Raw genomic sequence first — 12517 nt, forward strand, 5'->3', positions numbered from 1 at the left:
GTCTCGTGAGATGAAGGCCGGGTGTAATTTTCAATACCAAAGTCTCTGGGTGGTTTTCTGTTGACTCTCCTGACAATTTCTTGGTGAAGTAATGTGTGCACCCAAAACCAACACACTTTAAAGCACCCACGTGCTGTAGTGGTCTGTACACCGTTACCTCAGCCGGGGCAGATTGCAGTGCTTGTTAGTAACAGAGTACAGCAGTCCTTTTCCTTCCCTTAAATCTCCAGTGTTAACACAAAAGATGCTGCTACAGTTATGCCCAAAGTACATCCTCCAGGTGACAGAAAACCTCTGCCAGTGCAAGGACAGCTCTGCTGAGGAGTTGGGACCATCCCGTCCTCTCCAGGAACTGATGAAAACTTTCCAGACGTGAGTGTATTGCACTTCAGGGATTCAGAGAGGTTCATTCCCAGGCTGTTCCCAGCCATATTTTCCTTCCATTGAGTGATTTCGGTGCGTTTCCTTCTCTCTGGCTGCTCTTAACAGCCATTGTACGGATGACCATGGTAGCAGAGCAGAGAGCCTCCCACCCAGGTGCCACCATTGTGGGGCAGCAGGTGCCAGGTACTCCAACCCCAAGCCTGAATGCAGCCTTGGTGCAGCGAGGGGCACCCGTGGCAGTTGTGCATTGCATGTTCCCCGGTCCCACGAATGGAGTTTAAGTCCTCAAATGAAAACAAAAACAAAAACAAAAATGTTTCCCCCTCCTTACCCTCTCCCCTTCCAGTGCCGTCTCAAACAGAATGTGAATGTTGCCCTCAGTATTAATGCAAGCAGAGATCAATAAACGAGGCATTGTGATTTCTCTGTTCCAAGACCCGTGGCCCCTGATTATGTAGCATCTCCTTTCCTTTCTTTACACCCAGATAGTCTCCCCTGACCCCCAGGGAAGCCCCAGAAGCAGCTGCCAGAGCTCTGTGCCTGCCTGGGTAAGGGGGGCACTCACCTTCAGTGCCTGCGGTCTGCCTTGGTAAATGTTGGCAGGAAGCACTGCTGCAGTAACTCCCTGCAGGAAACCGGGCGTGCAGCTCTGGAGCAGGCTTGGGGACGCAAAGCAGGGCCCCGAGGCCTAACTCCTTTATCAGCTTTGCATTAGCATGTTCTGGGTCCTGTCTAAAAGCCACCCCTCTGAGGCGCCCCACGCTGCACCAAGAGTTGCCAGCGTTGCAACTTCCTCCCAAAGCCAAGTGTTGAGATGTGACGGTGTTTGCCTTGGCACAGCGCGCCCCTCGCTGTGCTGCTCTTCCTGTAAGTGTTACTGAATGTAAAGGTCTGTTGGATGTGACCAACACGGCAGTGAACTTGAGATGCAGTATCTGTTTTATAAAACCTGCCAAAGGAGGAGAGGCTCAAGTGGAGGCTGCCCATCGGATATGACTTCTGCTTCTTACGGCAGGTTATGGATTTGTTTGAGTGTCTCTTTCCATTAAAAAAAGAAAAAAAAAAAAAAGCCAAATTTTCCAACCAAAGCCTTGTAATCCCAAAGCAAATACCTCCTGCTTCTGCCCATGCTGCACTGTTCACAAATTTCCAGGCCATTTTTTTTTGCGTGACTTTTTCATCATGTATACAGATCTGATACAGATCTGATAATGGAAAGTGAAATAATTTCCAGAAAAATATTTGATTGTAGATGTGTTTCATATGGAAAATATGTACCTGACCTGGAGGGGTTGGGAGCTGCTACTTCAAATTAGCTCAAAGCGCGAGGCACGGTCCTCTCGGCGGAGGGGAAGGAATCCTATCTCCCTGTTCTCAGGGAGTTTGCAGTCTTACTGTTTCACAAAGGCAAGGGGTTCCCAGCCCTGTGCTAGGAGCCAGCACAAGCAGAGGAGCCCTGTTCATCTCAGATGGCTCTTTGCGCCGCGATGGAAATGCTGTGGCTCCGTGCAGTGCCAGCACTGGCTCTGGTTATCCTGGCTCACTGCTGGTTCTTTGTTCAGGTGGGCTCAGATGCCGTGACCTGCGCCCCTGTGCCGCGTGTGTGCGTGGTGGAGCTATGGGTCAGTGCGGTGCCATGGGGCACTGGTGGTGGCTTTGGGAATCGTTGGGCTTGACCTCAGACCTTGGCAAGGCTTTGGCTTGCAGAAAGGATACTGCATCTTCCCGCGTCAGCTCTGCTGCCACTGAGCTCACCGTGTCCGTCGTGGGGCGGGTGGCAGCCTGGGGGCCGGAGGGCATCTCGCCATGGTTTCTACTGTCAATACAATTTTGCACAAAGAGTTCTTTGAAGTGACATTTTAAACACTAATATCTTAAATGCACAACTGTGAATTATAACTTTTACACTCCTGTTGGTTGAATTTCCTTTAAAGAAATGAACCTGAATCTGTTGTAATTATGATTTTTTTTTTTAAATTCTGTGTATTGCCAAATCTTTGTAAAGAGTGAAGGAATGTTCTTGCTTTCCAATGAGAATCGTTCTCCAAACGAGACTGCCTCTGGTGACGTGGAGATCTTACAGAGCACGTGGCTGAGCGCAGAGGGGCTCGGGTGGGCGCAGCGAGACTCCTCGGCCTCTGCAGCTCACGGAGCTCTGGTTTGTCCCCTCGTTCAGACCCCAGCTTGTCCGTTATCCCCAGGGCTCAGGACGAGGTTTCCCAGGGCTGAGAGCGCAGGGGTTGGGCAGGCCGTGCCCTAGTGATGCCCCCAGCAGCACCGGTCCTCCCCGCGCTTCCCTCCCTTGCTCCAGCCGTACCCCAGCTGTGTTCCTGCTGCCCCTCGTGCTCCCTGTGCCCTGACACGCACGCATGGCAGCTCTGGGCTGACAGACCCTGCCTGGGGCTGAGAGCTGCGGGCCTTGTGCTGGGCCACTCCTTCAGCGCTGTGCTCCACAGTCTGTCCCCCCTCTCTCCTACACTTATTCCCCTTTTCTCACCGCAGGGTTATTATCATTTTTTATTCTTCTTTTCTTTAAGTGCCTTTTTGTGTGGGTGGAGCAGGCACCTGCAGGAAGCTCAGCTGCCCGTGACACCCACGGACACATCGCCCTGTGCTGCTCCCCAGCTGCAGGCCCAGTTCCAGAGATGAGGTTGGCACTGGTGGGACTCTGGCTCAGTTCAGCTCAGAGGAAAGGAAACCAGAGGCGGCTTTGTGAGGGGCTGCCCCCCGACGGACATCCCGTGTAAGTACCCTGCCCTAAGGACAGCACAGCCGCCACCTCCAGGACCGCTTGGGACCTGCATCTTCCTTGTGCTGAAACAGACTGTACAGATCGTTCCCACTTGAAAGATGTACCGTATTTGATATGCTGTCTAATACACGTCTGTGGTTTTAAAACCAGTGCCTATGTACCAGTTGCTGCGTTATCCAATGCCAGTAGGAAGCTGGGGCTGGCGGGTGGGGAGCGATCTGTAGTGAAAGAGAGAGTGCCAAAGAAGTGCCTGGTCCTTGGATACTGAGGGTTGATTGTTGTTGAACTGAACTTAACAAATGGGAGTGGAAACCAGGCATCGTTGCACGGCATTGAAGAGGGAGAGGCCTTCATCCTGACCTGACAGGCAGAGCCCCGCGCTGTGGGCTGGGAGGCTGACCCCCCCCCCCCCGCTCCTGGTGTCCTTGGTCCATCAGCTGCAGGGCCCTGCACTGTGATCCCTGAGACAGCACCAGCACAGGAGGACACAGTCCTTCTTGGTGTTCTTCTCTTGTCCTGGAGCTTGTCCTCTTGTTCTTCTGTTTTAATTTCATGGCCGCAAGGCTGTACCCAGGCGAGGGCACGCAGCTGCCTGCTGCAGATCCACAGTGGTACGGTTGAGCTTCTCAGGTTGGATTTGTGTAGCTGCTGTTGTGTTAGGAGCTGGATATGGGCCCTGGGCGTGTTCCCTAGAGCAGGCCTGGGCGCAGGTGATGGAGAAAAGTTTTCTTGGGTCAGTAGCATCAAACTACCAAAGTGACAGTGTCCTCTTGTAATCCTCATGTCAGACCATAGGGATTTTGCAGATAAGGTACTCGAGCTGCTGCTTTTCTGGCTGCAATTGAAAAATTTTGTGAAAACCTCTCCTGAGGTTTTCCTTCGGGCCCTGGTTTCCTTCAGGTAGGACCAATAATGGAGTCCTCCAAAGCTCAGTTCCTGAGCACTTCTCCTTTAGTCTTTCCCCCAGGTGGGCCCGGGCTTGGGCTGAGGCTGGGGGCAGCCTTTGGTTGGAAGTGCCAATACTGAAAGAATGCCTTCGGGTTTTGTCCAAAGATCAGTGATGGAGTACGGCGGGGCTCCTGGTGACTGCTCTGCAGCCAGGCCTGGATCCCTTTGCCCGGTGTTTGTGCTCTGTCCGTGCGCATTCAGCAGAGCAGCTTGCTTCGCACCTGGATGCCAAACAGATTGAATCCAAAAACTCGAGTACTTGAGGGCACCATCCTGTGTCACCGGGAAACCACAGCGAGCTGCTTCTCTGCAGCCGCTGGGCTCTGAAACCAAACCTTCCTCCTGCATTCGGGAGCACGGCACAAACCCTCCGGCTGTTCTCCCAGCAGAGCTTTGTGCCCACGCCGGCCCTGCAGCCCGTGCTCGGGGTGGCTGAGCCCAGCGCTTCCCTGCTCCCTCCCACGTCCCACTGCCCGTCGCACGTGGTCTTTGCTGATTGTATCATATTGTACATTGTGTCGGGTCTCCGGAGTTGTAGTGTTCTGACTACAGTATTTCCATGTGTGTACATAAACCTGAGTAAGCACAACTGAAATCATGGATGAAGTGTATACGTTTCATATACTGATTGTCATACAAGTGAATTTTATAATTATTCTAATTTTGTTGTAGATTTCCAATCTTTCCTATTTATTTTGTACCTGATTTATTTGTATATTTTGTGATTTTGTTTGAAAGCGTTTTGTTTATTTCTGTTCTTCTAGATAAATGATGATTTTTTTTCTGTTGGACATTCCAGTTTATGCATTTTTCCCTTCTCCGTTCTTCCCCCCGTTCCAAAGGGCCGGCTGCTGGCACGTGGTGGTGGGTGGTGGGGCTGATGGTGGTGACCCCGGCCCCAGATCTCCGCTGATCAGGAATTGCTGTTGGCACTGGGCAGCCTTGAACTCCTCAGCAGTTGTCAGGAGCGATGGAGAGGCCAGATCAAGTAGGGCCTGCTTGTGTTCTTTGCACTGGGGTCTGGGGGCCGTCCATTCTGCAGCCCAGGGCTGGCAAAGGCAGCAGTGCCTCAAGGCTGATGGCCTTTTTCTTTCTCTAATAAAAGTCCTTTATTTACAACATGCTTGCCATACATCCCATTTGTTTTTTGGGAAGTAGGAACTCCATCTGCTCGGCCCTACCTCATTCCCACTGTGTGTTGTGCAGGGCCTTGGAGTGGCCAGAGTAAGAGCGTCGGGGAGAGGAATGGGGCAGGAGAGCCTGGGGAGGGGGGAGCACAAGAGGCTGGGGAATGGGAATTGGTTTGCCTGCCCAGTCCTGGTGCAGGAAGGGCCTGGCTGCATCACTGTCAAGCACTGCCTGAAAGTAAGCGGGAAAAGGGTTTTACTGACTGTGAGAGTCCAGCTTTTCTCCTGCATTGCAGTCTGACTGTCTGAGGCGGTGCTGGCAGCACCCAGGATGCTCCCAGCATCTGTGAATGCATTCTCTGGAGCAGCAGCTGTGGGGCTCCACCATCGAGGACCGGGTCACTGTGAGCAGCTCATGAGGAGTGATGGTCCCACAGGTGGGTGCCGGTGGAGCCATCACACCTGGCTCTGTGGGTGGAGAGACCCCTGGGCACGGCACAGCGACTGACAGACAGCCTCTGCTGGTTGTTGGACGTTCCTGATGGCAACTATGTTGGCGTTGGCTGTTCTGTGCTGTCTGAAATTCTTTACTCAGAGGGAGGTGAGGCTCTGGCTCTGGTGTCCAGAGAGCTGTGGGTGCTACATCACTGGAGGTGCCCAAGGCTGGGTTGGGTGAGGCCCTGGTCAGCCTGAACTGGTGGGTGGCACCCAGCTCACAGCAGGGGCTGGGACTGGGTGGGCTTTAAGATCCTTTTCTAACCCAAGGGTTCTGTGATTCAGAGCCCTGTAAGGGTGGGATGAGGGAGCCTGGCAGGCTCTGCCTCTGCTTTCCCACCAGTGAATGGGGGCCTGATACCTTCCATTGCTCCAGCCTTGCAACATCTCCCTGTCGCTGGCAGAAATAGCCCTGGGCTGGGAGCAGGCTATTTGTGGGACTACAGAGGCAAAAGGAATGTGCAGAGCTCCCCACATCGCCCTGCTCACAGCCTCATGCCCTCTCCAGCTGCCGAGCTAAAGCCTGAAGAATCCAAGTGGCTCTACTTGGAGAAATGATGATTAGACATAGCAAATGCCAGCACAGCCTTCAGTGCGAGGATGCAGGGCTGGCTCTGGCATTCCCCTCCAGCTGGAGCTGTTTCCCACCTGCTGCCCCCCACAGCACCTGCTGCCCAGTGCCAGCCAGCCCTCAGCCCAGCACCGTGCCATAATGCACCAGGCACTTCTTAGAAACATCACGGTTTATTGACTTGAACAACTGCCACTTCAGTAGCAGCATTTCCTGCTCAGAGGGTGGTGATGTGTATTATTTTTATTTTCTCCTAAGGTACTTTAAAATAGGGGGGGGAGAAGAAAAAAAGAAGATTAAATGCGCTTATGGTACTGAAACAACAGTCGAATTCATTACAAGAGGCCCCCCCCACTGTAATCCCTTCACATGTGAACGGCACAGGCTGGAGTCAGGGAAGCTGCACCCATAACAGAGAGAAAGACCAGCAATGGCAGAGCTGCACCATCAGCCACAGCCGTCCGGTCCCCACATGGCAGCCATGAGTCACCCCCTCAGCCAGGACGCAGCATCACCGTGCTCTGCACCGGGCCAAAGGCAATGGAGCTGCGGGTGGATGAGAGCCTCCTGCCCAGCACTGTGGCATACGCTGTTTCCTGTCGCAGGGTAGAGCTGCTTGTCCAGCAGCACCCTGGAAACTGGGCCCCTCACTGTGGCTGGTTTTGTCTTTGGGACAGACAGAAGGGTCAGGAACAGGCAGCGAGGAAGACAAGCCAACTAATGTAACGCTAAAGCGGTAGCTTGAAGCTGTGGGGTAAATATTTACTGTTGGAAGGACAGGAGTTGAGTTGAGAACACAGCGTGCGGCTCTGCTGTTCGGGAAACGCGCTGGCAATCAGGCACTGAATGCTGCTGATGAAAGAGAGTGTGAAACAGGGAGGGGACAACACCGCCTACAAACTGAAATGTGTACAGCTGCAAAATGCACGTAAGAGCCGGAATCCTGCTGCTATCTGTGATGGACGGAGGAACTGAACCATTCACAGGAGACTCTTGCCAAGCAGGGGTGGACGTGGAGCTGGAGGCTACAGCAGCACCCTGGCTAACGTGGTGGAGATGGTTTGAATGCAGTAGAGCAAAGGGCGGCAACCCAATGGCAGGAGTTGGATTGTTGTGTTTCCTGCAGGGCTCAGCACATCCCTTCCTCCTCCACATGAATGTAACAAATGGCAAAAACCGTTTACAGGACACCGTTCGAATGGAAACACATCATGAGAAAGGAAAAAATCACGCAGCATCCCCATATGGAATGGGAGCAGCGTTACAGCATGGGCGGGCAGCGCCATCTGACTGCACCACCCAGGCAGATCCATCAGCTTGTTGAACCGTCTGCAGAACTGAAAACAAAGGTCTCCTCCTGATTAGTGTTAATTTGATGAAAGTTTCCGGCCGCTTTCAAAACGTGCCTTTGCAGGAATCACACACCCCCAACCCATCACCCCAAGGGCCCCAACATAGGAATCTCCTCTTCATCACTGCTAGAGTCATGGTTTATCTTCAGAAATTCTTTACTTTTTCCTTCTTACTCTTCTTCCTCCTCTTCCTCCTCCTCTTCCTCTTCCTCATCGTCATCTTCATCGTGGCAGTGTGTGATTTCCTGAGGTGCCTGGGGGAAGAGGTTGGGCGGTTTGATCTCACTGATGGAGCGGGTCAGTTGGTGCCGCTTGTAGTCAGAATCCTTAAAATCCACCGAGGTGCGATTGCGCGTGGCCATGGGCGACTCCTTCTCGTTGATGTCCACGTGTGTGTGCTCTACCGTGGACTCGTGTGGCATCTAAAGGCGTAAGAGAGAGAGAAGATGGCGAGGCAACCAGAGCACAAGGCCACCCCATCCTCCCAGTGCTGCCAGCTTGTGGCGTGCCCCCCAGTGCCTGCAACTCACCAGGACATGGGCGGCTCTGAAGAGGTAGCTGAAGGGGTAGTAAAGGAGGTTGATGAAGGAGGCTGCATAGAGGTCGGCGTAGCGCATCACCTGGCTGGCAAACAGGGTCTGCCGGGAGCCGCTGCGGAAGAGGCTCCCCATCATCCCGTAGCACATGTCCATGTCATGGGTCACTTTCTACAAGCAAAGGATAGGTTAAATCCCGGCCCGGGCACACGGCAGCGCAGAGCCGGCCCTGCCTCAGCGTCACTGAAGGCTGGGGGCTACGTAAAGCCTGCAAGGATCTCCAGTGAGCTTTTGTGTGCTCTTATCCCAAGGCATCAAAGCGCAGCCGGGCCCCAGCTAACAGAAGGGAAGGCAGCAGCGGCACCAGGGCCAGCACCCGCCCCAGGCTGGGACCTCGCACGCAGGGCTGAATGAACCGGAGGCTACGGCCCCTTCAGGCACACATCAGCATCCTGCTCTGCAGCAGCGAGCACTGTAAGTAGGTGCTACGTACTTGAGGAAGGAGACCCTGTTCCAGACCAGGCTGCCTTTAGGAGTGCCAGTGACACCAGTGAGCTGGGAAGCTCCTCCGTTTGCGTCCACAGACAGAACGGCTTTGCAAAGCCTGCCATGCCCACCCAAAGGCAGAGCAAAGCATTTCAGGGCTGAGCAGTGGGTCGGGTTGTCAAGCCCTTTGGGATCCAAAAGGATGAAAAGGGATTTTTATGATTGGTACCTTAATGCGTCTCTGGATGGAGCTGATGTCAGGGCGTTCATTGCTGCTACTGTCCAGATGCCTAGTTACAGGCGAGAAGGTAAATACATGCTGTGAAAAGCCTTTCAGAACCAGATGTTGTGAGATGGGGGCTTAGGGAGGGAGGCTGGTCTGGAGGGGGAGGTTGGTCTCAGGGGCAGAACCCAGGCCTGAGGCAAAGCTCTGGCAGCAGTGCTGCCAACCCAACCCCAAGGGTTCATCAGAGCCACGCATTAGCTGTTGCTAGGCTGGGAAAGGCAGCAGTACACTGGTCAGCATTTGAACACTCACTTGTATAACTCGGCCAAGAAGATGTCCAGGCTCTGCAACTCTTCAAAAAGGGCTGGATGACCCAGAAAAGAAAGGGAGAAAAGGTGAGTTTAACCTCAAAATGAAAGGGCTGAAAATAAATGCACCATCCTGCCCACATGACCGTGGTGGGGGATGTATGTCACAGCGTTGTGCAGGGAAAGGGTTCGATTGCGCTCTATGCCATCAACAGAGCTCTGGGATTGGTTTCTGGTTACCACTTCAGTTTTTTGAGGCTGAACCTTCACAGGCCTCACAGAAACCTTCCTACCACTCGTGGGACAATGTGCATAACCCCCAGACCGACTCGCACGTCAGCACGTAAACCTGGGAGAAAAGCAATAGTGCTCAAGGATGGGAAACAGCACTTTGGCAGCAGAGGGAGGAGGAGGAGGAGGAGGAAGGGAGAGGAAGCACCTGGTAAGCAGGGATTCTCTGCAGACTGGAGAGCAGTCATGGCTCAGGTGACAGAGGGTAAAAAAAAATGGCTATCTTGTTAGATACTTTTTACTAGAGAAGACACGGCACTACAGAGACAGAGTTTTGGGAACAAGGTTACAGATGAGCTCAACCCCAACCAGCAGCAGCTTCTCCTCTGGCCAAGTCAAGGCTGGGTGATCAAGGGCAAAAACCCTGGGACTCTGTGAGCAACCCAGCTGCTGCACCAACACCTCATCCCAGGGAAGAAGGATCTAAGATGGGTTTGGGAGAAAGGTTGCAAGATTGTGCGATCTCTCCCCTGTGCCCCCCTGCTGACCGCTTTTGTCAGTCCAGACGTGTAGTTCCTGTGCCAACTCAGGGATCACTAGGAAGGTCCTCCAGCCCTGGCGCTTCTTGGATTTGAGGATGTCTCCGAAGATGTGATCTCCAATGTACAGAATATCCTTCCCTTTAGCCCCCAGCAGGTCACAGACTGTGTCTGAGGAGCCTAAAACAAAAAACAGAATGGCCGGAATGAGGAGCCAAAGGGACATGCAGGGCTCCACTCTGAGGACCAGCGTTTAGGGATGCAGCTGCTTCATTTTCCTCCCAGAAATCTTCAACTGCTAAACTCAACAGGGCACTGCACACTCACCTTCCCTTGGAATATACACACACTTTCATGCAAATGTAGCAGCCTCCTGGCCACGTAACAGTGATGGAGCCCAGAACATTATGGACAGCCCTGTGCAGCCATTGCATTTCCCTGGTGCAGCCACTCTGTGCAGCATTCTCAGCTGTCCTCACTGCTGCCAACAGGCCTAGCTGCATCTCTCCCCACTCCCAGCCCTGCAGAGGCATTTCCCAAGCCCTCCCTGGAAGGAAGGGAAGGGCATTGAGGAACAGCTCTCTTTCCTCTCAGCACTGAGCAGCAACAGCTTTTTTGGCGCAAAAGGCACAGAATGATGTGTTTCATGAAACACAGCCCTGCCTAGATTCTGGCATAACACCCAGCCACCCTGCATGAGTCCTCATGAATGGATGAAGGCCACCGTGGCATGTCAGAGCCACTTCACAGGACAAGAAGTGTTCTGCCTCACCTCCAGAATACACGATGCCGTGCTGCAGTGGGCCAGTGTAGGTACCGATCTTCAGCTTCCCGGTCACCTGAAGGAGGAGATACTGCATTAGTAAAGAACAGCTGATGCTCTGGGTCTTTTCTGTCCTACTCTATCTTTATGCTCTGCTTCTAGGGCACATCCAGCCTAAATACCACACTGCCCGCTCCCACTAAGAGACTGCATATGATCCCTTCCAGCTTTTGAGGTGCCCTCCATGTGGTGCTCACCGTGTCCACCTGCCGCAGCACAGTGCCTTCCCCAAAGAAGAGGGGTTTCCGTGCATCCACCAGGATCAGGTCAAAGTAGGACTGCCATGGCCGATGGGCACTCCCAGGCTGCAAAACAAAAACAAACCCTAGAACTGGGTACCCCATAAACGATCACAGGGAATTTATTTGCCCTCAGCCATGATGTTTCTACACAGCTGGTCCATCAAATGCACTGATTCTCCCAGTTCGTGCCTCTGTGGCACGACCCTGTTGCCATTCATAGAGCATTCATTTGTGGCAAAGCCATCCCAACCCAGGACTGAGGAAGGAAGGCAATGAACAGCCACGTCACAGCATAGCTGTTGTGCCAAGGGCTGCACTAAATGACACTGCTGCCACCATTTCTGAACGTGACAAATGTGACTGTGGCTTCAGCCTTCCAAGGACACACTGACACACTTGCCCAGAGCTGGAAAATGCCTGCACTCTATTCTACAGAGCGCAGCTGCAAACCACAGCCTTGCCTGACGGACACCAGGCGTGATTTCCCACATTCTGAAAATTCTCCCTAGGTCTTCCACTCTCAGTGCGCAGTGTGAAAACACATCTTTTGAATATGAGATGGTCTCCTAATGAGAGATGGAGAAAGCAGTATAAATTCAGCTCCTAAGCCTCTCTCCGAAAGTTTCAGGGCTGAGCTTCATCCTCAGGACACCAGGAAAAGCATGGCAAACTTTTGGAACTACCATAGCAGAGGCACAACGAGGCCATACAAGAAAGATACTGCTGTTTCACACAACTCTTTCCCTTCCATCAAGACATTTTTTAACAAAACATTGTATAAGATTAGGAAGAAATCTGGCTGTAAAACGCCACAGCTAAAATGCATTAATGCTAAAATAATGTTATCACTAACACAGATTATTGTTTGAGACTAGATGATGCCTCTTTTCTCTTTGTTATATTGTATTTGCTTTGATCCTATTCAAATGGGGCGCTAAACAGCAAGCGTATTTTAACCAGATTAAAGCAACTAATCCCATGCAGCTGATGAAGCAGGATTAAAATGCTTTCCAGCTACACAGATAATTAGGCACATCAACTCCTTTTGGAACTGCAGTCTAGAAACCACATACCTTTGGTCCGTGTGGAAAGTCAAACAAGTAAGTCATAATTTTCTGAAAGACAGAAAGTATTCCAAGTTGTGTTTTTTATGTAGTTAATAAAGACATACTTTTCTGCTTTTGTCTTTTCAGGCTACAAAACTTTATTTTCAGCGTTTACATGAAAATCAGCCTAAGGTTTGGAGACAGAATGAATGGATTGGCCTTAAAGTGAAGGGAAATAAAATGGTGGGTTTTATAATCAAAGAACACATCTGCCTCAGGAATCTGCACGTTGCTTCAGCTGTATCTTGCAGTGCTTTATAATGGCACGTGATCCTTCAGTGATCCTCCTGACATTCAGCCAGCAGCACAGCACACAGCCTGCTCTGCCTCCTGGCCCTCTCCAAGATCATCGGTTTGGTGACCTCTCCCCACTAAGAGCTGTCTCACTCAG

The 12517-nt window shown here is 52.2% G+C and overlaps 1 protein-coding gene across 1 annotated transcript in view; it reads right to left on the minus strand.

Moving 5' to 3' along the window:
- Positions 1 to 7799: 7799 nt before the first annotated feature.
- The window catches only part of NT5C2 (5'-nucleotidase, cytosolic II), a gene marked incomplete at both ends in the record, with an annotated part of 35723 nt that continues 31005 nt past the window's right edge, over positions 7800 to 12517 (minus strand). The window contains 8 exons of the mRNA XM_079536011.1: positions 7800 to 8051; positions 8160 to 8336; positions 8881 to 8941; positions 9190 to 9241; positions 9965 to 10135; positions 10728 to 10794; positions 10976 to 11083; positions 12094 to 12135. Of these exons, the coding sequence (XP_079392137.1) occupies positions 7800 to 8051; positions 8160 to 8336; positions 8881 to 8941; positions 9190 to 9241; positions 9965 to 10135; positions 10728 to 10794; positions 10976 to 11083; positions 12094 to 12135 (930 nt within the window). The remainder of the gene's footprint in view (positions 8052 to 8159; positions 8337 to 8880; positions 8942 to 9189; positions 9242 to 9964; positions 10136 to 10727; positions 10795 to 10975; positions 11084 to 12093; positions 12136 to 12517) is intronic.

Source organism: Tetrao urogallus, assembly GCF_951394365.1.
Source record: "Tetrao urogallus genome assembly, chromosome: 5".
In the NCBI taxonomy this organism is placed as follows: domain Eukaryota; kingdom Metazoa; phylum Chordata; class Aves; order Galliformes; family Phasianidae; genus Tetrao; species Tetrao urogallus.